At 45.9% G+C, this 24,316-nt stretch overlaps 2 protein-coding genes across 6 annotated transcripts in view; one reads left to right on the top strand and one right to left on the bottom strand.

The window, feature by feature from the left end:
- Positions 1-4,575, bottom strand: part of ANKS3 (ankyrin repeat and sterile alpha motif domain containing 3) — a 28,657-nt gene extending 24,082 nt beyond the window's left edge. Inside the window, exons 1-4 of one of the 4 annotated variants that reach the window (XM_038420339.2) lie at positions 4,358-4,575; positions 1,862-2,037; positions 1,252-1,450; positions 913-1,034 (exon numbers count right to left, since the gene is read on the bottom strand). In XM_038420339.2, the coding sequence (XP_038276267.1) occupies positions 913-1,034; positions 1,252-1,450; positions 1,862-2,034 (494 nt within the window). In that variant the 5' untranslated portion in view covers positions 2,035-2,037; positions 4,358-4,575. Of the gene's footprint in view, positions 1-912; positions 1,112-1,251; positions 1,451-1,861; positions 2,038-4,357 lie in introns of those variants that run through there. The other 3 variants (XM_038420340.2, XM_043493523.1, XM_038420343.2) reach the window with 3 other exon arrangements.
- A 356-nt stretch (positions 4,576-4,931) lies between these two features.
- Positions 4,932-24,316, top strand: part of DNAAF8 (dynein axonemal assembly factor 8) — a 152,847-nt gene continuing 133,462 nt past the window's right edge. For both annotated transcript variants that reach the window (XM_043493524.1, XM_038420719.2), the window contains exons 1-5: positions 4,932-4,988; positions 7,939-8,140; positions 10,865-10,978; positions 12,223-12,744; positions 18,269-18,371. In XM_043493524.1, coding sequence (XP_043349459.1) covers positions 7,994-8,140; positions 10,865-10,978; positions 12,223-12,744; positions 18,269-18,371 — 886 coding nt within the window. In that variant the 5' untranslated portion in view covers positions 4,932-4,988; positions 7,939-7,993. The remainder of the gene's footprint in view (positions 4,989-7,938; positions 8,141-10,864; positions 10,979-12,222; positions 12,745-18,268; positions 18,372-24,316) is intronic.

Genomic DNA, 24,316 nt, shown 5'->3' on the forward strand with positions numbered 1-24,316 from the left:
GACAGTTAGTGCTATGTTATACAAGGGCCTGGAAGGATTTTTTTTCTTGTGACACGGCTCTTTGTGTATCATGTAATTTAGTCACTGATAATGTTGCAAATAGGCTAGAAATTCAAGAACATAGATTGTTGTTGTAATAAATATTTTATGTGTTTACATAACAAGCATTTCTTCCCATGGAAAAAATGAAGGAAACAGGGTTATGACCAGAAAGATTTTACTGCTCTGGGTCCTGCAGAGCCACCGTAACTAGGTAAGGAGAGTCAGCTATTCTGTTTCAAGTAGTAAGATTGTCAGTGAAGTTTCAGGGCTAGATCCTTGGCAGGTATAAACTTGTTTAGCTCCACTGACTTCCGAGCTCCACTGACTTCCATCAATAAGTATCTGGGGCTTTCAGTTTTGGAAATCAGTATCATTAGACATTAACGAAATAGAAACAGCACAACCAACACATACCAGGTTGTTTGATGTGCATTCTACCAATGGCAGGGCATGGGCATGGGAATGGGAAGCCAGCCAATGTGTTAAGCGACCATGCATGAGCACTGACTAGCTTATACAGGTCAGCAGCAGAGAGCAACTGAGGTCAGGAGCAAGCTGTAATGCCTTTTCACTTTCACAGAGATCTGCCAAAACAGAACCTCATTTCAGGTGATGTTGGTTTAAAGTGGCATTGTGGGCAGACTCCATGCCCCAGTTTAGATGGCACTATAATCATTACATTAACTCCAAGGCCCACAGAAATAGTGGATTACATCTTATTTCCTTAAACTGCAAGGGAAAAGGAGGGGACAGAATGTATTTTCTTCCTTTATGCTCTGAGCACTTCTTATGGCAACGTGCTCCTTTTGCATTTGAAATCATGTGGAAATCCTCGAGACAGAAAAGAAATACCAGGTATTTTTTTCTTACTTGCAGTTGGCGTTCGCTCCATTGTCCAGTAAGAATTTGACCATCTGCTGGTGTCCAGCACTGGTGCAGTGGAAGAGGGCAGTCCAGCCATGAATGTCCTTCATCTCCAGCTCTGCGCCTTGCTTCAAGAGAACAGAGAATGTTCTTTACTGCAGCATCTCTCCTGGGTCTGTTAGCCATTGCCCTCTGAGCTGTGATTCTAAGAAAGTTTGAATCCCTGTCAGGAAGCTGAATTTACAGTAGCGCATTGAGCTTACAGTTCTCTGTCAGAACTGCTGGAGGATTCCACTCCTCAGGCATTTCAATAGCAGCTTTTCCTAGCCATTCCGGAACACCCACCTGGAGGAGGAAGTAGGCAACGCTCTCATTGCCACAACTGGAGGCCAGCATGAGTGGGGTCTGCCCTTCCGGTGTTGGGACATTCACATTCACTCCCGCCTCCAGCAGCAGATGCACAATGGTATCATGCCCAATGTAGGAGGCGTACATTAGCGGGGTCCAGCCACCACAGTTTCTCTTATTCAAATCCAGTTCCCCACTAAAAAAAAAAAAGTAAAAAGAAATCAGCTGAACCAGTACTAAAGCTGGTCATAGCTGCAGCACAGACTCCTGTAGTCAAAATCATCTTTATTACCATTGAAGTTAAAATAAAAACAGTGTTAAAAACAAGTCTGGCACTGGAGCCTCGTCTACACTGTGGTTCCCCATTAGATTGAACTCCAGTTCAGCTGAATCAGTGGGAATTTGGGGGGGGGGTGAATTTCCCCATCCCAGACATGGGCCACAAGTTACTTTACAATGAGCAAATGATCTGATACCACAGAAGTTCACTGGCAAAGGGTCATTGTTCTACTGCAGATTGATCCTGTACTGTTGTCATTTAAAAAATAAAATCAGCATAAACAACAAACAAAGCAGCTGTGCTGGTCATGCGCTGCTCATTCCTTACCACTGAATACACTCCTGCACCACCTCATACTGGCCAATGGAGGACGCTGTGTGTAGGTCCAGTGGAACATCCAGCTCTTCTCGACAGATCATCTGGCCTACCCCATGCCACATGGACAGACTGCGGTTCAAGAGCTCCGATTCGCTGGCTTCATCACTCAGCTCCGACATCATGACCTGTAGAGCCAAAGCGAAACAGAACTTTCAGTTCCGATTTCAGGATCTTACAGTACTGTGGTGTGACCACTCGGCTCTGGAGCTGAGGCATCCTCAGCTTCGAAGGTGTGATCTTCTCAGAGATACGTCATGCTGAATTCCTACCCATAAACTGAACCCCTCCTCTGCCCTTCCTTGGTCAACAAATCTCTCCTGTGAAACGGCAAGTGGTTGCTGCAGATCCTCCATGACAGCCCTTTACTGTTGTTCTACAATATTTGGTCTGTCTACTGTACAGACAACAAAGCAAATAATGCTAGAAATCATCTTTTAAACTGATTTTAAGGTTGTCAGCAGCCACGGTTTTGTTCCTTCCCGCAAGGATCAGTTCTGGGTTCAGTTCTGTTCAATATCTTCATCAATGATTTAGATAATGGCATAGAGATTACACTTATAAAGTTTGCAGATGATACCAAGTTATGAGGGGTTGCAAATGTTTGGAGGATAGGATTAAAATTCAAAATGATCTGGACAAACGGTCTGAAGTAAACAGGATGAAATTCAATAAGTACTCCACTTAGGAAGGAACAATCGGTTGCACACATACAAAATGGGAAATGACTACCTAGGAAGGAGTACTGCAGAAAGGAATCTGGGGGTCATAGTGGATCACAAGCTAAATATGAGTTAACGGTGTAACACTGTTGGAAAAACAAACATTCCGGGATGTATTAGCAGAAGTGTTGTAAACAAGACACAATAAGTAATTCTTGCACTCTGCTCCACCTCAACTGGAGTATTGTGTCCAGTTCTGGGCACCAAATTTCAAGAAAGGTGTGGACAAATTGGAGAAAATCCAGAGAAGAGCAACAAAAATGATTTAAGGGCTAGAAAACATGAGGAAAGATTGAAAAAATTGGGTTTATTTAGTGTGGAGAAGAGAAGACTGAGAGGGACTTGATAACAGTTTTCAAGTACATAAAAAGTTTTATAAGGAGAAGGGGGGGAAAAAAACCCAAAAACACTGTTCTCCTTACCTCTGAGGATAGGACAAGAAGCAATGGACTTAAATTGAAGCAAGAGCAGCTTAGGGTGGACATTAGGAAAAACAAATAATACCACAGTAGCCTCACTGAAGAGAACGGGACTACTCAAGGCTCTTCGCTTCTGATGCGGTAAACACACAAAGGTCTATAAGGGGGAATAATGGTCCACTGATTAGAGCACCAGCCTGGGACTCAGGAGACCAAGGTTCAACTTCCTACTCCACCACAGACTTCCTCTGTGATCTTGGTCAAGTCACTTAAGTCTTCCTGTGACTCATTTCTTCATCAGTCAAATGGAGAGAATAGCACTGCCCTATATCACTGTGGGAGAGAGTTGTAAGGATAACTATATTAAAGATGGGGATGTGATCAGGTACTATGACAGCAGTAGATAAATACCTTCAACAGCTATAGTCCCAAGGAAGTAAATGAGAATGTGTATGTGTAAAGTTATTCAAGAGCTGAAGCAGCTGCCTTAACCAAACCACATGAGGTGCTTGGCAATAAAAACCAAATGCAATCAATATTGTTATTCAGTTTGTCATTTTTAATCTCCTTTTAAAAAAAAATATAAAAAGCCTCTGTTCCTAAATGGGACACCAGGTTATTCAACAGGATTTACCCTCTGAAGAAGAGCCTTGTGTAGTCATCTGTTGCTTTAGGCACCTAAATCAGATTATTTTGCTAGGTTGATTATAAACATTACAAAAACAACAGAACAAAGAGCCTAAATATTAAATCTGGAAACGAACTTTTACATTGGGTCCTACATGATGATTAAATCAGAACAAACCCTCCTCTCAGAAATAATGCCACACAGAGATCTCCCTCCACACTGAGTTTGTGGGCCACCACTGCCTCATCATGAACCTGTCGGGGAGCTTCTGCGCAGCCTTGCTGCTGAGCTCCACAGGCAATATAGCCACCCCGAGAGATTACACACGTAGGGAGCCTTCGAGACAAAACCATCCTGGGCACAGCCTGTCCCTCAAACGCACGTGGTCACTTTCTGCGGGCGCACAGCAGCATCCGTGCACCATGCTCCTGGGGTAGGGATGGGAGGTGCCCCGTCACGCCACCAGTCCTGCTCTGGCCTGCGGGTACCTCCCGCGAAGCCCTGCAGTCCGCCTGCGGCCAGACTGGACACAGCAGACCGGCAGCTGCCTCATCCCGGGACACCGAGCGCCTGGAGCCGGCCGGCCCCAGCGGGGTCCCCGCCGCAGCGCGGCTGCCTGGCAGCGGGCGGGTGGAGCCGGCCGGCCCCAGCGGGGTCCCCGTCCCAGCACTGAACCCACCGCAGGGAGCGGCCCCCTCAGCCTGGGCACCCGCTCGTCCCGCGCCTCGCCCGCCCGTCACCTCGCCGCACTCTGCCCGGCCCGGGGACCTCGCTCAGCGCCACTGCCGGAAGCCCTCGCGCACGCCGAGAACGCCGGGAGCGCAGCTCCTGCTCCTACGCCGCCTTCCCTGTGACCAATCGGGGCGAAACTACAAACCCCACGATACCTCGCGGCAATTTAGGGCCCCACCCCTCAATCCTGCTAAACAGCCAATAGAGGATGAGAATCCCATGAGGCGGGGCTCAAATTAGCCAATGAGATACGAGAAAGAGGACAGTGAGGGAGATCCTGGCAGGGAAAAGGATACGATAACACTCTGCATGTATCTGAAGAAGTGGGTTTTGTGACCCTCGAAAGCTTATGCCCAAGTAAATCTGTTAGTATTTAAAGTGCCACCGGACTCCTCATTTTTTTTTGTTTTGTAGCTGTGAGGTAGAATTTATTCTGTCAGGACCTCGGCGGCGGGGCGGGGCTCGGGGCGGGGCAAGCGGTCGGGGAGCGTCGAGGGGGCTCTGAGGTGTGGTGTGAGTGGGGCGGGTGGAGCAGGGTTAGCGCTGCGGAGGGCTGGGGGGCTGCGTTCCGCTGTGTGGTGAGGCCGCGGGGGCGGACACCGGGGCTGGGAGGGGGGCAGAGCCGGGGAGCCGGGCTGCGGGCAGGGGCGCTGCGGGCGGTCGGTTGGCCTGGTTACCATGGGGACGGGAGGAAGCGCGGGGGTGGAGCCAGGGAGCGGCTGGGGCCGGGCTGGGGCCGAGCCCGGCGGCCGCTCTAAGCGGTTGGGGCCGAGGCGGTCGTTACGCTGTGGAGAGGCCTGGGGCCGGGGAGAGGCCGCGAATTGTCCCAGATCAGAACGGGCCCGGGGCGTGTTCACGGACCCGCTGTTGAGCCCAGGCAGAAATGGGCCGGGGAAGGTGCGGGGAGCAAAAACTGCGGCTCACGCCAAGTTGTTTAGCTTCATCTGGACCCAGGCAGACTCCAGAGGGTGCCACCCAGGCTAGGGCGCCAGATGGAAGTCAGGGTTAATAAATGCAAAGTGGCGCACGTCAGAAAGGAACATTTAAACTGTTCCTGCACCGCGGCAGGGTACTACGTTAACGGTGTCAGTTCTGGAAAGGGGCCTGGGCATTACTGTAAACAGCTCAATGCAAATCTCTGCCCAGTGTGCAGCTGCCTTCAAAAAAGCGAGCAAGATGTTAGGTGGCCTAAAGAATGGGATGGAGAATAATAGAGAATATTAAACTGCCGTCATTATCAATCAGTGTTGTGGCAGTATACTGTGTGCAGTACTAATAACTGCATCTCAAACAGGATATTGCAACATTATAAGAAGTTCACAGAAGGGTGATGAAAGTGATTAGGGTAATGGAAAATCTCATATGAGAAAGATTGAAAAGACTGGTTTCAGAGTAGCAGCCGTGTTAGTCTGTATTCACAAAAAGAAAAGGAGGACTTGTGGCACCTTAGAGACTAACACATTTATTTGAGCATAAGCTTTCGTGAGCTACAGCTCACTTCATCGGTGCATTTGATGGAAAATACAGTGGGGAGATTTATATACACACACAGAGAACATGAAAAATGGGTTTTATCATACACACTGTAAGGAGAGTAATGCATCCGATGAAGTGAGCTGTAGCTCACAAAAGTTTATGCTCTAATAAATTTGTTAGTCTCTAAGGTGCCACAAGTACTCCTTTTCTTTTTACTGTAAGGAGAGTGATCACTTAAGATAAGCCATCACCAGCAGCGGGGGGGGGTGGGGGGGAGGGAGGAGGAGGAAAACCTTTCATGGTGACAAGCAAGGTAGGCTATTTCCAGCAGTTAACAAGAACATCTGAGGAATGGATGAGTCATTACACAAAGTAAAACTATTTCCCCATGTTATTTCTCCCCCCCACCCCACCCCCCACTGTTCCTCAGATGTTCTTGTTAACTGCTGGAAATAGCCTACCTTGCTTGTCACCATGAAAGATTGTCCATATGGATTGGACAGAGGAAGTGCGGTGTAATGGAGAGAGGGAACCCTGTTGCTCTGCCACTGGCCTGCTGGATGAGCATGGTCACTTCACTGCTCTATGCTTCAGTTTCCTCAACCGTAGAGGGGGGATAATGATACTGACCCCCCTTTGTGAAGTGCTTTGAGATAGACTGTTGAAAAGCACTAGATAAAAGCTAGGGATTATTTATAGGGTAGCAAGAATATGCAGAATTGTAATAATTAATGCTAACAAATTTTGGAAGAGATGTTAAATGTCATAATTCAGGTTTTAAGGCAATTTCTAGCTATTAAGGATTAGTAGGGGAATAACCTAAAATGAAGGGTAGATTATCTCACTTAATACAAGGGTGGTTGCACTTCCACTGAAGCATCTGTTGCTGGCCGGTGGACTACATGGACATTGGGTCTGATCCAGCCAGGCTATTCCTATGTTTCCTGTTACTATCTCCACCTATGACAGAGATCTTGGGTTTCATATGGGGAAAGTCCATATGGGGGAGTAACTCCGGTAACCAACTCATCCCAGCCCCGTGGGAATAATCTTGCACTCAGCAGCTCCCATTCATTCTCTAGAGGTGACATCATTCCTGTGCTAATCTCACCACATAAATCCAGCCCCATGTCAGGCATCAGAAGCCATGCAAACTCAACACTGTCTGATATGGATAAAAGAGACATATTAGATGGATGACGTGCAAAGCATTTACAGGCATGTTATTCGCCTTGTGTATCTTAAATTGTAAGCTTCTTGGGCAGAGAATGAACCTTGCTCTGTATTTAAAACATTCTGTCAACCTGTGGCAATACAAATGATTTAAAAGGATAATATAATCATAAGCATAATTAAATCAGTGACTGAGTTCCATACAGTAGCAGCCTCCCAATCTTAATTACCAGTTAGAACAGATTTACTCCCATTTTCAATTCCTGTGGAAATCATATGATTGTATCACAAATTGAAAACGAAAAGGTCCCCAAATAGTATTAATTATCCAGTGAGCAAGGAGGCAGCCTCCACTGCCCCTTGTGAAATACCCCTTCTCAATCTACTGTAGGAAGAAGCTAGGAAAGAACCCACTCTCCATAAAAATGTTGGGAAGTCAAAATCCAAAGGGCAGATCTTTGTTTCCCCTTTGTGCTATTCTCGCAACCCAAAATATACTTAAAGCATTCTCTTGGTATGGGGGAACCTTTGACTTGCATAGAGCTGGCAGTACCAACTTTACATCACTCCTTTCTGCCCCTCTCCCAGTGTAAGGGGTGAGCTGAGGTATGTGTGAGGGTGCTATTAGAAGCCAGCACAATTTAGAACAACTGTGAGGCTGTTCTAAATTATGCCAAGGGCACAAAGATGTCAGCCTCATGGGACTCAGGTAGAAAGACAGGCTCCATATAATCCACTTTACTGTAGATCATATCCAGTGCTGGGGTATTGCTGACTGTATAACAATCAGAATTATAGGACTCCCAAGAATTAAGCTGAGGCTTAATGCACATGGGATCCATTCCTACCCTGTGCTGACGCTACCTCTGTTTTCTTTAGTGGCATGTGCTGAAGCCATTTTGCCTGTGAGTTGGTTGTATGGGAGCTGTTTCAAATGGCATCAGAAGGACAAAGCCAGGAAAAAGAGGATCCATCTGAGGATCTTACAACCCCTTTCCAGGGTAACAGAACCTTACACTGGGGGGCCATCCTCTCTGCAGTGAAAGACCAAATCCCATCTCTGGAGTCTGACACCTCCACGGTAAGCATTGCTGTCCAGCATCCTTCCTCACTATGTTCCACAAAGGGCTCTCTGAATGGCAACTGAGGATCACCTCATTAGTGAGGAGCTCCTGAGTAGCCAGCGCTACTCTCAATGGACCGCTCATCTGCTGGGAGCAGTGCTGTAGTGGGTGTTAGTCCAGGAGTTCTGTAACTGTCAGACTGCTGCACCCATCCTCCCCCTTGTGTTCTCGTCATCTCAAACAATAATGAATGCAGGCCTGAGTCTACAATGTGCTGAGCATCCTCAACTCTCATTAAAGTCAGCGGGCATGGAGGGCACTGACATCTCGCAACATGAGGCCTCCTGTGTTGTTCATCTGCCTAACAAAAAGCACACCACGCAAATAACCACATTTAAATGGAATTTCTTTTGTTTTTCTACTTCATTCTGCTGGGGTATTAATTGTAGCACTGTTAGAGCCTGGCAGAAAAACTCGGAACATGCCTCTCTGTGGCTGAAGATCATGGAAATATGATCCTTGGCAGAGAGAAGATCTGGGTTCTCTTTGCTGCTCTGCTACTGACTTGCTGTGTGACTGTGGAAGAGTCATCCCACCCTACCCAGTGCTCCTCAGTTTCCCCATCTGTAAAGGGGATAAAGATACTTACCATCCTTTGTGTAAAGCACATTGAGACTGACAGATTAAAAGTGCTGCATAAGAGCTATGTGGCATCATTATTTTCCAAGCATGTCTTTAGTACTTCTAAGAAGGTGACTGTCTACTTTAAGGGTAATAGGGACTAGGGCCCAGATCCTCAAAGGTATTTTGGCTCCTACCATTCATTGAAATCAATGAATGTTAGGAACCTAAATCCTTTTGTGGATCTAGCCCTGTTCCATGATGTGTCCCCTAATGTTTCTGGGACTTTCTGAGTGGATGCTTGGGAAGGGCAGGTACAGTTGGGAAAGAAGAAGTTGGTCCTGGGGGAATAATTAATGCTTGGCAAGAACCATACTGTTTCTTTAAGGGCCTGGTGCCAGAAGACTTGTAGTGCAGGATGAGGCAAGGATCCCCTCTCTCACAGCTAACTGGGAGGAAGGTAGCATATAGGCTGCCTCCTCTCTCATAACAGAAGACTCCAACAGGGGAAGGAACATTGCTTGTTCACCTCTCCCAGCCTAGGAAGTAAAAGGATTAAGTACAAAGGGGCCAATTAGGAGAAGCTGCTTTAAGGCTGCAGCTGGCTTGAATCAGCACAGTACCTACAAGGAGGAACTGTAGTGGCTTTTGTGATGTGATCCTTTGACCATGGGGACCTGGCTTAAGTATTGGTGATTCTGCCCAGGTAGGAGCCCTATTTTTAGAGAGCACACAAGTAATAATAGTTTTCAAACATACTTAACCTTAAAGGAAGCTTAATTTTACCATCAAAGGAAACTATTTCTTCAGATTTGGGGTGTAGCTTAGTGATACAGAGATCATCTTGTGAGTAGCACAGGTGAGGGAACTTTCAACGTGGGCATTAATCATGCTCAAAAGAGGTAATGTGCTCTCGGAGATAGGGCACTGGACTGGGACTCAGGTGACCTGGTTTTTGTTCCTGGTTCTACCTCTGAAAAGCTGTGTGATCTTGGGTAAATTACTTTCTTTCTCTATGTCTGTTTCCTATCCCACCTTTGTCTATCATGTCTATTTAGACTGTAAGCTCGTTAAACTAGGGACTGCCTCTTACTTGGGCCCTGATCTCAGTCAGGGCTTCCAGTGCTATTGAAACAAATGACTAATAACAGTATGACTGAAAAGATCTTTTTGTACCATGGTGTCATGTATTAATTTCATAGTAAGTCAGTCCAAGGTCTCTTTCATACACAAACATTCTTTGTTTCTATGCATCTGGAGCAAGCATCCTACCGAAATGTTATCTGGAGCTTGACCATGGTCCTTAATTTACATAAAGTAGAGCTGATTGCAGTACCCCTCATATTTAATACAAAACTGCAGCCTACCGAGACTGCATGTCTCAGCTTGCAATGCTTCATCTTGATCTGAGCTGTGTCTGCTCACAACAAGAGACACCGCTGCACCTGAGACCTGTAATCTCAATGTGGTATGCTCTAGTATTGATGAGGGCAGTGGTAGGTTGTGCTATGGGGGCACTTTGGCCACCACTAATGTGCATTTCAGTAAGACTAGAGCAAACTGGTGCAGTGCAGAGGGAGGAAAAATAATTTCACCAGGGAATCAGGATTTGCCAGCCCAAAGAGTTACTGGAGATGATATGCCCTGCGGTATAAAAGGCAAAGTGAAAGCTGGAGCCTGTCTGCCTGATGTGGGGGTTTTAATTCTTCCATTTGGTGTAAAGTATGGTTTCTACTTGTACATTCTAGATATTGACCTGGGCATTGCAGTCACTGGGATTTGCAGATAACCCAGTACCTCTCAAGCTTTGGAATATTTACCTAGTTTTGTCCCCATTGATATCAATGGAACTTTTGCCATTAACCTCACTAGACATGGGTTCATACCCAATATTTTATCTAGCTCTTGTTATTGAAGCCCGTTAATGTGCTAATTCACCAAAGAGAGAGTTTATCTCAGACCCTTTGGATGCAGAGTAGTTGACGCTCCATTGATATGACTCAGCAGGATATCCCTCAATACTATAGCTAACTGTGAGATAAAGAAATGACTTATGCCCTCATGAAACATCTGTATAAATGTGCTGGCCCTTCCTTTCATTTCTTTGTTTTGTATGGCAGTCTGATTGTGATGAAGATGGGGAGCTATTCATCTTCCAGCGAGATCTACCCAATCTGATTCCTGACTTGTCGGAAGAACTGACAGCTCTTTCTCCAGGAGACACAGACATGCAGGTTACTGACTGTACTACTGCAGCCATATATTCTGTGGTTGTCGGCAGTGCAGCTGCTTAATATTACAGTAGATTTTTAGGTCGCACTGCATGATATAAGTACCTGGGTCCTTTTTCTCATCTTGGGTCTGCGTCTCTCTTCTCTCTCTATTCCTCATCTATTTTTGTAGGCTCACTTTGTCTCTCTGTTCTTGGGATCTGGGCCCTTTTCTCTTTGTCCCATCTTCTTGCACTTCCTCTTGTTATCCCCTTAATCTCTGCCCACCGTCTGTCGGGAGGGTGGGTCCTTTCTTTAGCTGCTTGTAGTGTGGATCCTCATTCTCCCTCCCAAAGGCCCTAGCCTTCTTTCTTCCCCTCACTGGCCTGGTCCCGCTCTCTCCCAAGGAGCCCTTCAGTGTCCCCAAAATCAAATGAGCCTGGTTTTGAATGAGCTACTGCTCTATGATGGAGATGATGCTGGCTGTCTTGCAGTAGTAGCTGACAGGTGGAGATGCAGGCAGTAGGGTACTTGTCAGGAATTACGATATATGCGTTGCAGGAGACACTGATTTTTTTAGGGAAAACACTTGTAGAACACTGAGTCTATGAATCTTTCTACAATAAATAATTGTCCCTCAGCCACTGACCAGCTCCTACTCATAGGATGATCTGTGAAGCCATACATCATCCAAGCATTAAAAGTAGGCTATGCAGCAGGTTAACTTGCAAGCCTTTCACTGTGTGAAATGTCTCCAATTACCATAGTCCATATACAGAAACTAGAGATGAAGTAGTTAGGGTGGGTATATCAAGAAGTAATTGTATGACGTTAAAAACTGGGCATAGAACCATTGATAGATAAAGGGATTACATTGCACCTGGAGTGATGAAACTCACTGATTATAGAAAGCCAGCTGGGGAGCAGGCCAGCTCCAGTATTTTGGCCTCGGGACACCAGCTTCTTGTATCACCTTTTCTATTGAGCTGGAATCTGTATGTAAGCAATAACACAGGATAACAAGGCACTGGGCTAAATGGGTTTCAGGTGCATCCAGCACTTCCTACAGTTACTGTTTTTACAAAATGAATCTCATTCTGATTTGTAACAAATCTTAGAGATGAGACCTGACCCAGGCAGTTATTAGATGCCCACTCAATTTGAACCTCCATCAGCCAATCAGTTCTACTTGGTTTATTATATGTCTCTTTATTGCTTTGGTGAGGGGAATGATTGTCTCTTCTGAGGGGCATTTTCTGTATCTATAGCAAATATTAGAATCTGTGGAACTCTCCAGAGAGACTTGGAATGGAGACCTAGAAAGTTCAGATCTTCAGAAAGAAATGGATGTTACCCAAGGTGTGGGAAGAGAAAATGTACCATTGGTAAGAGATCAGACATATGCTTTTGCTAACCTGCCTGAAGAAACTTCAAGCCAACAGAGAGCAGTCCTTGCAGATCCTACAGATCAAACTCTCAGAGGGAAAGAACTGGGCAATGGAAAAGACAGGGAAACAAAAGACTTTTGGACTAATAAAGTACTGTCTATGAAAGGGCCATATTTTGTAAATGCAAACAACAGTGAAGAGAGACAAAAGATGATAGAAACAAAAATACTCTCTAAGGTGACCTTGGAGGCACCGTCTGGAGATGGAGGCAATTCAGAACTAAAAACAAAATCACCATTGGAGACTATCAGTGACAATCTAGAAAGAATCACTAAAGTAGAAAATGAGCAAGGAGCCACTTCAGCTGAACACCCTCGAGGGCTGATGCTCTTTTCATTGCAGGTAGGTGGGGCAAAGGGATAGTTTTCTTCAGTGATTGCTTAGGTGTCTCTCATGATGGATAATGCATTAGATGCAGAATGTTCATTGACAATAAGAGGATATGAATGTCCAATTCTGCACACACCATGTCATTTTGAATTTATATTGCAGTAGCACCTAGGAGCCCTAGTCACAGCCAGGGCCCCATTGTACTAGGTGCTGTACAAACTTGGAACAAAAAAAGCAGGCCCTGCCTTACAGGTACAAGTAAGCCATGTTGGAAGTTAATCTCATTGATCAGAACAGGGAGTGTCCATGTTCAAGGAAACGGGCACAGAATCTCTGATGTGGATGCAATGCATGGTGAACTTTCTAGCTGTCTGGTTGCAGAGAGTTCTGACATTGTAACGAGAGGTATGTTTGTCATGGCCAGACAGTAGCATCAACAGTGTTGAGAACTTCCCCATTTCTTTTACTGGGGTACCAGTTTTTGAAGCTTAATTGGTGGGGTCAGTGACCTGCTGTTGTCATGGAATTGCAGCTGAAATATGATTGCCTGAGAGAAATTTTAATGTCAGTGGAACAGAAACTTCTTGTTTGGTGACTGGGAGAGAAATCGGACTGTGAGATGTGATCCAGTCTCCCACCCTTGGCTGCTGCTCTTCTGGTCTACCAGCTCCCCAGGATCAGTGTTGCACTCATGAGACAGCCACCTGTGTGCTAAAATAGAAAATTAACAGTTCTTTATTTCATAAATTAAAATACATTGCCTGGTGGCTGACTACCATGAGAACCTTCGGATTTCTGTTCAGAGCCTTCAGTGGGGTCAAAGTACAGATTTTCCAACATGCCACAAACTTTGCAGGACAAATTTACAAAAATCAGTATTGAAGCTGCGCTCTCAAAACATAACCGTATCTACATATGCATAGTATACACGCATTTGCCTTTTTGTGCACTGAGCTGCCTAGCAATTCCCTGTGCCAGCAATTCCCTGTGTAGACCTTGTCCAAGCATTTTTGGGCCTAATTCTGATCTTAGCCCTACTAGTGGATATCCGGAGTAGCTCTGTTCAAGTCAATGGGCCTGATTCTCCTTTCAGTATCCATTTTACACGAGTACAACCCATTGACATCAGTAGAGTTACTTTTGATTTGCACCAGCGTAAGTGAAAGAGTTAGGCTCAGTGGATTTTACCTTGGTGTAAAAGTGCAGAATCAGGCCTTTGTATACACAACTTATGAACGTGTGTAATAGGGTGGTTTGTGCGTTAAGGGGTAGAAGCCTTGGATCAGCCGACTCTAGTTCCTAAGAAGGCGCACCTGAGCAGAGATCAACTGATTCCTCTGTAAACAGCAGCAGGAAGCTTGGAGATGGGGAAGTTGAGTGGAGTACAGAGGCTGTAAGTACTGAGCAAGTAGTCTCACATTTCTCTGGTGAAGCCTAGAGATATGAAAGGCCTGGGAGTGACCTAATAAGAGGGTAAACAGATGGACTGGAAAACTTCTGAGTATTTGTTAATTTAATAAATGAGACCCTAAGAAGGGCAAAAGAATCTGTGAGTTATTGAAGAGGGCCCTTGAGGGGAAAAGTGAGCCAGAGGCTGTTGGAGGGCCATCCCTGGCCACAAGGGGGTGTGCAGGAGGTGACCTGTTTACAGCCTGGTTTTGAAAACTAGTCCCTATTTAATCCCCAGCTCCTGAAGGTAGTTAAACTCATGCCTCACTTTAAGCATGAGAAGCCCCATTGAAGTCAATGGAACTACTCATGCTTAAAATTAAATCTATGCTTTGGTTTGGAGCCATAGTAACTCATTTAAAGAGGCATATCTCATAGAATGACTTTCACAAGTCATCTCTTTTATTATCAGTCAAATCCTGCAAACCCTTAACTCCTTTGCTACCGGGCCTTATCGGACACCCTGTAATAGTCTTTGCTCATGTGATAAGGATGTGTGGGAGTGGACCTGACAATATAATTATGTACATGATAGATCAGTGTTTATATTTATTTAGCAATAGCTTCTTTTTAAATGTTGGTTGCCAATGACACCATAATTACAGCAAACATGTAAATTCAGAGCTTTCACTGAGATCCTTTGGTAAAACTGTATCAGTGCTGAGATCTAACACAGTTCTCATTATAATGACCTCCATTGTCTGTCTGCTCCTCACTCTTTCCAGACCAAGAAATCTCAGGAGGAGCTGCTGAGCCATGACTCGTTTCATGTCACTGACACAGGTTTCAGTTTGTAGCCATCATCAGACTTTTGTCCTTAATCAGACTTTTAGCTGCAACTTACAATATTAGAATGAAGCTAATTAGTGTGTGCATGGTGTAATTGTGATGCAGTTACAATGTAACTGACAGCCAACTTCCTTTTCAAAATGTCATCAATATTTTTAAATAGTCATTGTCCTGATGCTATTATTTTATGGGCTGGACAGGTATATTTTTACTAAAAAATGACATTTGAAAATATGTTTCAGTGGGGGAGAAAAATCAATCTGCAGGTTCTTTCATGTTAAGTGCCTGATCCTGTTACTCATACAAAATAAGATTTAAATTAGTTGTTACCACTCAAGAAAGAGATCTTGGCGTCATTGTGGATAGTTCTCTGAAAACATCTACTCAGTGTGCAGGCTGTCAAAAAGACGAACAGTATGTTAGGAACCATTAGGAAAGGGTGGAAAAAATGACAGAAAATATCCTAATGTCACTATATAAATCCATGGTATGCGCACACTTTGAATATTGCATGAAGTTCTGGTCGGCCCATCTAAAAAAAGATGAATTAGAAAAGGTACAGAGAAGGGCAATAAAAATGATTAGGGGTAAGGAACAGCTTCCATATGAGGAGAGATTAAAAAGCATCCGATGAAGTGAGCTGTAGCTCACGAAAGCTTATGCTCAAATAAATTTGTTAGTCTCTAATGTGCCACAAGAACTCCTTTTCTTTTTGTGAATACAGACTAACACGGCTGCTACTCTGAAACCTGTTATTAAAAAGACTGGGACTGTTCAGCTTGGAAAAGAGACGACTAAAATGATATATGATAGTGGTCTATAAAATCGTGAATGGTGTAGAGAAAGTAAATAGGGAAGTGTAATTTATCCCTTTACATAACACAAGAACCAGGGGTCACCCAATGAAATTAATAGGCAGCAGGTTTAAAACACACAAAGGAAGTACAGTACTTCATACAACACACAGTCAACCTGTGGAATTCATTGTCAGGGCATGTTGTGAAGGCCAAAACTATAACAGAATTAGAAACAGAATTAGATAAGTTCATGAAGGATAGGTCCTTCCATGTCTATTAGCCAAGATGGTCAGGTGTATATAACCCCGTGCTCTGGGTGTCCCTAGCCCTCTGATTGTCAGAAGCTGGGACTGTATAACAGGGGATGGATCACTCAGTGATTGCCTGTTCTATTCATTTCCTCTGAAGCGCCTGGCATTGGCCACAGTCGGAAGTCAGGATACTGGGCTAGATGGACCATTGGTCTGATCAGAATGGTCATTCTTATGTTCTTATGCCATAAACGATTAACTGTATAAGGCCTAAATTTTCAAAAATAAGTTACCTAAATTAAGTCTTCAAAATACTGACCTGGTTTTATAATTAGGGAGTAGTCAGCTGTTTGGCTTCTTTTATATGTTGTTTTTTAATATAATTTAGGCCAAGATCCTGCAATTCATTATGCTCAAGTGGCACCCGTTTACATCAATAGGATGGATGCAGTGGTGTATCCATGTAGAGTGTAATGAAGGATCCAAGCCTAGTGTCTTTACTTTAGGCAGGTATATTTTTAGTTAATGTTGTGCCTTAAGTCACAGTCAGGACAGACATGAAAAGGTCTCTGTAAATGACTAGTAATATAATAAAGCGAGCATTGTGGGCAGATTGGGTATTTTGGTATTTGCATTTTTAAGCCCAGGGAAGGCTTTGAGAGGAATCGGTAAATTCTGATATTTAGCCACCAGACGATGTTTCTCCTCAGTATATAAAGTAAAGAGCTGTGAATGTTGAACTTCAGTGAGCCACTGATATCCCATGAATTCCAGCGCAGACCCAGGATGGTTATTTGCATGCTGGGAAACATCTTACTGTTTAACAGCCCAAAAAAACACAAACCTGGTCTGAAGAAGGGATATGTAAATATTTAGGCCCAGATCCTCAAAGGTATTTAGGCACTTTTGGGCTTTAGTGTTTGCTTGCCAAGCTGCAGATCTCTACTGACAACTCCTGGGTGCATTGGTTGACCAGCACATTTGAGCTAAGGTTGCAGTTGAAAACTCTCTCTTCTCACTGAAAAGGAGAAGAGGAGGATGGTCGCCTGCTTGGCTTGCTGCTTTGCTAACTTCTTCCTCTGGCTTCATATAGCTAGCTCCTCTCCAGCCTAAATTGTGGAAAGAGTGCACATAGCTAATTATATATGGTGATGAATAATTTGAGGCCATCCCACTTTCTTATTGGACAACCAATTCTGAGATCCAGGTTGCTGCTGGCTGTGCTGTAGAAATAGTGTTCCTAGGTCAGGAACCCATCTGCCTTTAAGTAAGATAGAACAGAAAGAAAACCAAAGAAAGGGGCTACATGCCTCATCCTGAAAGTTGCTGAGGATCCACAGCTCCCTTTGAAATCAGTGGAAGTTACAAGCGCTCAGCACATCTCAGGATCAGGGTCTGTATCCTTCCTCTTGGAAGAGAAGATGGCCTGATCCACCTGACTGTCTCTCCGCCTTCATGATTTTTTCCTCGTCTATTTTTATAGGGGTCAGTGATCCTGAAAGGAGGAGCCCGCTGCAGAAGTGGGTATGGGAAGTGGTGGGATGCATTATTTGATAGGAAACACGGTGTTAACATTTCACTGAGATTTGGGCTGAATCTGTGTTGCTGATGGGCATGAGAGGGAAGGAGGGACCAGCTGTTAGGAAGGGACTCCAGCGTGTGATTAGCTGTTGGAGGTTGGGGGAGAGGGTGACCACAGTAAGTGGAGGGGCATGTCAGGTGGATATTAGAGGGATGGGTCTTGTATTTCTGACCCTGAGGAGGTGCTGATTCAGTTGATATTACTGCATCCATCCCAGACTCAGCAGTTTCTTCAGATAGGGCAGGAAGCTCTTCCACTCTTATCATGTTGAGCATCAGTCCCTCCAGCTAGGCTCTCTTAGCACTTAGGTTGCACTTGGTCACATCAGATCTGCTCAGTCATGGCAGTGGAATGCACTGCGGAGGAATGGGGGGCACCAGTCAGTAGCTCTCCTCTTCTAGATAGCCATGCCAAGTTTTGTAGGTCCATCCTGTAGGGCCCATGTCTTCAGTGGAGTACAGGTTCTTCTGCTGGGGAATGACAGCAACCTGACACTGGTGGAGTTTAGGAAGGCAGGTGTCCATATGCTGTTCATGCATTCAGATACTTCTGCATGCTGAAGGTACTCAGGAGAACTTATCCCATGGAGTATAGGCCTTTGTGATTTTTACCTTTGTAATAACCTCTTGGGGATGAATTTTCCCTAACCATTGGTTTCATTCTTTCAGGATATCGAGAAGTGGGATCTAGACAAGATTCTCGAGGACCTGGAGGAGCAGAAAGACAGTAGAACTCACTCAGAGGAACCTGCTCTTCCTTCAAAGGATTATAGTAACATTACAAAAGCAAAATATTAACTAGCTGTAACTGTGTAAAAACAATCCACTCCGAGTAGGACCCACCAGAACTGACCTCTGTTCTCGCCTATGTCATTCTCTCTAACTTCTCTTTGCCTGTCCACATTGATGGTGCCTTGAACATATATCCCTCTGCTTAACTTCTCTTACGCTTAAGAATTTTTATTTCTAGCCTAAACTTTCCTTTACTGTGAGACCATTGCTTTTTAGCTGGCCAGGTTCTGAGAATGAACAATTTCCTTCCTCAATCTGTGTCACAGGTACTGGGCCAGATGCAGCCCTGTCTAAGCCTATCAATTGAAACAGAAACACTAGGGCTGAATTTGTCCCACTGAGTCTATAGACTGGGGTCATGTCTGCTAACTTCTGCCCATCTCAACGTGGGGCCATATTGCCTAGGATTTTTGGTTATATCCTTTCAGGCAGCTGGACAATGTGCAACACATTGCCTGGGGCACCTGCTGTTTTTAAAGAAGACATAGTGTATCACCTATGACTTGCTCCTTCTTGCCCATTCCAGAACTACAGGATGGAGGTATCTGGAGCCACTTGTGCACTGGAACCACTGTGCAGTGTCATCCTTCAGCTTCCCACTTCCCTGCAGTGCGGCTTCACCAGATGTGGGTAGTTTTTAGCCTTTGGAAAGGAGTAGCACGAGCACCCAGCTAGCACCTTCTGTTCCCCATACATTAGCTGCCTAGGGAAATGGGCATTCCCTCTTGGGGCTATGGCATGCTGGAAGACATGGAAAACAGGCCCTCTTACCTAATACCCAGGCCCAAATTGGATCAGACTTCTAAGCTCTGAGAAGATACCAGGCCCTATGCTTGGGGAGTAAAGGTGGGTAGTAGGCCTATGGGATACAGATAAATACAGTCAGTTGGTAACTGCCATTTAAACACTTAGTGTCACTGGAAATTGGAATTCTTCTTTGAGTGATGTCACTATGGGTGCTCCACTTTAGGTGTTTGTGCACCCCTGCGCTCATAATTGGAGATTTATGGAAGCAGTGCCGAGTGGGGTTGCACATGCGCGGTCCCCATCTTGTGTCGCTTCAGGCGATTAACTGGCGCTGTGCGACCAACCCTCCCTCAGTTCCTTCTCTACCACTCTTGGCTCAAATTGGAGCAACTAGCAGCGCCTCTTGGATTTCTGGGTAGCATAGTTTCCCTTAGTTTTTAGGTTTTCTTCTAGTTAGATATCTTTATAACTTTATCCCCGTCCTTTTTGTTTTTTCAAAAAAAAAAATTCGTTATAGGGTTGTAGGTTTCCATTTTCACCACTGCAGCACAATAGTCGTACCTCCCTTTATGGGGAGAGGACGTTCCCTAAGGGGTATGCCTCGCTTCCCAGGGTTCAAATGCTGTCTTACCTGCAGGCTTTCTATACCTCTCTCAAATGGGCACTCTCAGTGTATCCTGCGATTATATGTGTCTCGCTAAGGCAGTAAAGTGCTCGCACTGTCACAACCTCTAAGCCTGTTCCAGGAAGGCGAGAGATCTCCAACGTAAACTTCTCCTCATGGAGAAGTCTCTCTGTCCAGTGTCTGAGCCTGAGGTACGCACCCCTCCTGGCCAGAGATCGCAGACTACAGCCTCTGACATGGGCCCTTCTTCCACGGCCCAGGCTTCTGATCAACCTGCCAAGAAGGCGGCAAAAAAATGGGGTACCATGTCCCTGACTCTGGAGCTGGCCAAGAAAAGGTGCTCCTCTAGCAGGCAAACACTCTCAGGACCTACTGCATCAACCATTCCAACGGCTGAAACTATGGGACCCTCTGCACCAAGAAAACGAAAGTCACTAAGCGGCTGTGCTTGGACACAGGCACTGAGGGGTAAATGAAAACCCAGGCTGCAGTACTGCCAGAGATGATTAAACATTCGGCACCCCCACAGCTGATGGCACCGCCAAGTGCACACATCCTGCACTCCAGTCACACATCGGCACTGACTGGCAGGTTTCAGCATCTCGTACCGATGGCATCCACTTTGCAGCAATTCATGCACCAAAAAGACCTCACTGTTTCCTCTATACCAGAATCTCCTGTCCTCAGCACCTAGGTACCTCTGTCCTCGCAGTATCTACTCAACCCAGCTCTCCATCTCTTTCCGTTCCACAATTCTCGAGCGAGGATGAAGATGGAGACGATGATGTCATGCACTCTCCTCAATATTCCTCCCCTGTGGCTGCTCCCATCACACCTGCCCCTCCATATAAGACCTGCCTGGTGGACCTTCAGAACCAACACCTGGTATGGACATCCCTGGATGCCACCTGTGCCTTTCCCACCCCAGTGGCCATTTTGTTGCCAATTGACAGCATATCCACCATCACTACATAGATCTGCCATCCTTCCCAGAGCTAGCACACATTAATCACCCTTATGAACAGCAGAGGGACCACCTGAAACTTCAGAACAAGAGGATGAAGAGGAGGAAGAACTCTCTGACCATGACAGCCCACCTGAAGTCCATATCTCTTCATTGTCACCTGATGACACTATTATTCCCCCTCCTCCCAATAGAGGTAATGACTTCAAACAATTCCAAGACCTCTATCAGAGTTGCCACCTCACTGGACATTTCTCTCAAAGAAGTCCAGGAATGCCTACATAAACTAATACATATTCTGCACACATAGACCTCATCCAAAATTGCCCTTCCTATGAATGTTTTGATTACGGAACTTGTAAAGTTGCTGTGGCAAACCCCAGCAACGATCCCACCTACTTGTAGGAGGTCTGATTAAAAAGTACTGTGTCTGCAAAGGGAACTGAATTTCTCTTTTTGCATCCAATGCCGAATTCATTAGTGATTGACACAGTCAATGAATGGGGTAGACAACAATACCCCAGAAACACCCCTTATAACAAAGATTGGATGCAGCTCAACCTCTTTGGCTGCAAAGCATACTCTGTTGACCTTACACTTGAGAACAGCTAACCATGAAGCGTTAGTGGCAAAATATGGCCACAATAACTATGCAAACTTCTCTGAATTTCTTGAGTTTATTCAAGAAGAGACAAAGGAACAGTTCAAATCAGTTATTGCAGAAGGTCAACTCATAACCAGAACAGCATTACAGGCCACTCTTGACTCTGCAGATTCAGCAGCAAGATGGATAGTGACCACAGTGATTATGAGGAGGGCTTCCTGGCTCCATCGATCAGGATTCCCAAAACCAGTACAGTCGACGGTTGAAGACCTACTGCCTCTGGTGCGCCCACAAATCAGCCAGAGACCTCTGTGTTGGTGCAATCACCCATGCTCTTTATTTCAGTTTACTTTCCCATCACTTTCTAGCTACAAACAACTTCAATATCACAGCCCTAGGAACTGCTAACTCCTGCAGCCAGCAGGGACGAGCTCCAACTCCCTGGCTTCTTTCCTGCCAGCCTTTATATAGCCCCTGGATAACGTGGCCAGCAGCTGTTCCCCATATGCCACTCAGGCCTGGGCTTACTCAGCCAGCTCCAATTCTCCTTTCTTGATTGAAGCTGGTGTGATAGAGGCCTGGCTCAAGGTTTCTTAGCCAGCACCCTGAACACACCTCCCCTCACTTTATGAACTGCCAGGTTCGTCCTTCCTCGTCCTCTTCACCCCCTACCGGTGGGATTCAGCCAGGGGAGTCTCTCCCTTTCTTATGGGTGATTCTCTGGCATCCTTTTCGTGGTGGTCCTTCATCCTTCCCCCGCAGAAAGTACACTGCTGGGGGTGGATGCCCCTATAGCTCTGCCGCCACCCACAGGTCCTCACACCAGTCGCACCCTTGTGGGCATCCTTTCACCTTTTATCTCCTTTTCTTCCAGCGGGGGCCGGGGTCCATCCTGACCTTCTCCAGGACACCCTGGGCCTCGGGTTCTCCCAAGCCACCAAGCGGAGTCCATGTCTCCTCTCCTGGGAGCTGCATTGTGGGGAGCTCCAGTTGCCCCTTTTCTCCCGCTAAGGGGCTTGGGCTGGCCAATTCCCCCACAACTCCTCCCTCTCTTTCTACCCATCTGGGCTTTCTTGTCTAGAGTTTCTGTGTTTGCTTCACCAAGGACCCTGCTCCTCTTTCTGACTGGGGCTTCTCCGTCTAGGGATCTCAACCCCCTTCTTTGGGAATCTTTCCTTTTCCCTCTGGGGGGAGGGCCTCAGTCCATACCCAACACAATGGGGTACGGTAACCCGTCTACTACCCCAACCTGCTTTCATTTAAAGCTGCCCCGCACTTCTAGGGGCAACTGGGCCACTAGGCATTATCTCCTGTCCCCATGGATACACTCCAGGGCCATCTGGGAACCTGGAATTATCTAGTGCGGTTTTATCAGCCCCCTCTGGACAAGCGAGCAGGCTGAAGCAGTATCCACCAGGATGATGGACAGCTTCTGACCCCTTTCCTGCCCTCCAGCATTAGTCCAGACACAAAATACAGCCTACCAACATTCCATATCCAGGCAGTCTCCCTTTTTATGTCCTGGCTGCCCGCATTGTCTGCAAACGATCACGCTGGCTCTACTGGGAGCTCCTCGGGGTTCCTCCTTCTTCCTCTCTGGGCCTTTCCTGGGGAGGGGTTCCCTCGGTTTCTTCCCCTACTCTATGCCCTTATAGGGTCGGCCCTCCTTTCGGGGGACATGTGCCTCCCTGTATTCCTCAGTCAGCTTGACTGTTGCATCGACTGTACTTGGCTGATGTCGCCTGACCCAGACTCGGATATTCTCGGGGAGGCCCTGTAGCAATTTTTCTAGGACAAGGGTGTCCATTACCTCCTAGGGGGAGCACAATAACATTCCCTCTCTGTGGAAGCCATGTGACTCTGGCAATGGTGCATCAAGCATAATGTCCAGATTACAGCTTCTTACCTACCTGGTTGTCAGAATATCACAGCGGATACCCTGAGGAGGAACTTCTATCAGGTCACGAGTGGGAGCTAAATACGCATGCTGTGCTCCTAAACATTTTTCAGACTTGAGGGTTTCTAACAATAGATCTTTTCATAACCACACAAAATATCAAATGCCCCCAGTTTTGCTCCAGGGCAGGACTCAGTCCATGGTCTCTTGGCAACGCCTTCCTCATCAAATGGAACTTCCCTCCTGTACGCCTTCCTTCCCACCTTCTCCTAGCCTGCGTGCTTCACAAGATCAGGCAGGACAGATTCAGAGTGATCCTAATAGCCTCCACATGGTCTCGGCAAACCTTCTCCACATGGTGGTCTGTCCACCATGCATGCTCCCACTTCTACTTCAGCTGCTATCGCAGGATGCATACTGTGTCATCCATCGGGATCCTCAAAGACTCCAACTCAAAGCGTGGTTATTGCCTGGCTCTCGGGATCTGAAGTGACATGCTCCAGAGACATATAAAACTTTTTGTTAAACAGCCGTAGGACAACTACCAAACTCACATACATGAATAAATGGAGGCAATTCGACTCATGGTGCCAACACAAACATGCCACGCCTCTGTCAGTCCTCTTACCACTCATACTAGACTACTTGCTAGAACTAAAACAGACGAGCCTTTCTGTGAGTTTGATACGAGTACATCTATCTGCCATCACAGCATTCCATCACAAAGTAGATGGATTCTCTGCTTTTCCATAAACGCTTTTTCAAAGGCCTCTCCACTTCCTACTCTGAAGTTAGGAATCCAAAACCACCATGGGACCTCAGTTTAGTCCTCCACACCCTCAGCAGCCCTCCATTTGAGCCCATGTCAACAAGCTCCCTGCTATATCTTTCAATGAAGGTTTTATTCCTAGTGGCTATTACATCCGCTAGGAGGGAGCTCTCATGGCTGACCCACCTTACACAAAAAGAAAAGGAGTACCGGTGACACCTTAGAGACTAACAAATTTATTAGAGCATAAGCTTTCGTGAGCTACAGCTCACTTCATCGGATGCATTTGGTGGAAAAAACAGAGGAGAGATTTATATAC

This window comes from Dermochelys coriacea, chromosome 10 (genome assembly GCF_009764565.3).
Source record: "Dermochelys coriacea isolate rDerCor1 chromosome 10, rDerCor1.pri.v4, whole genome shotgun sequence".
In the NCBI taxonomy this organism is placed as follows: domain Eukaryota; kingdom Metazoa; phylum Chordata; order Testudines; family Dermochelyidae; genus Dermochelys; species Dermochelys coriacea.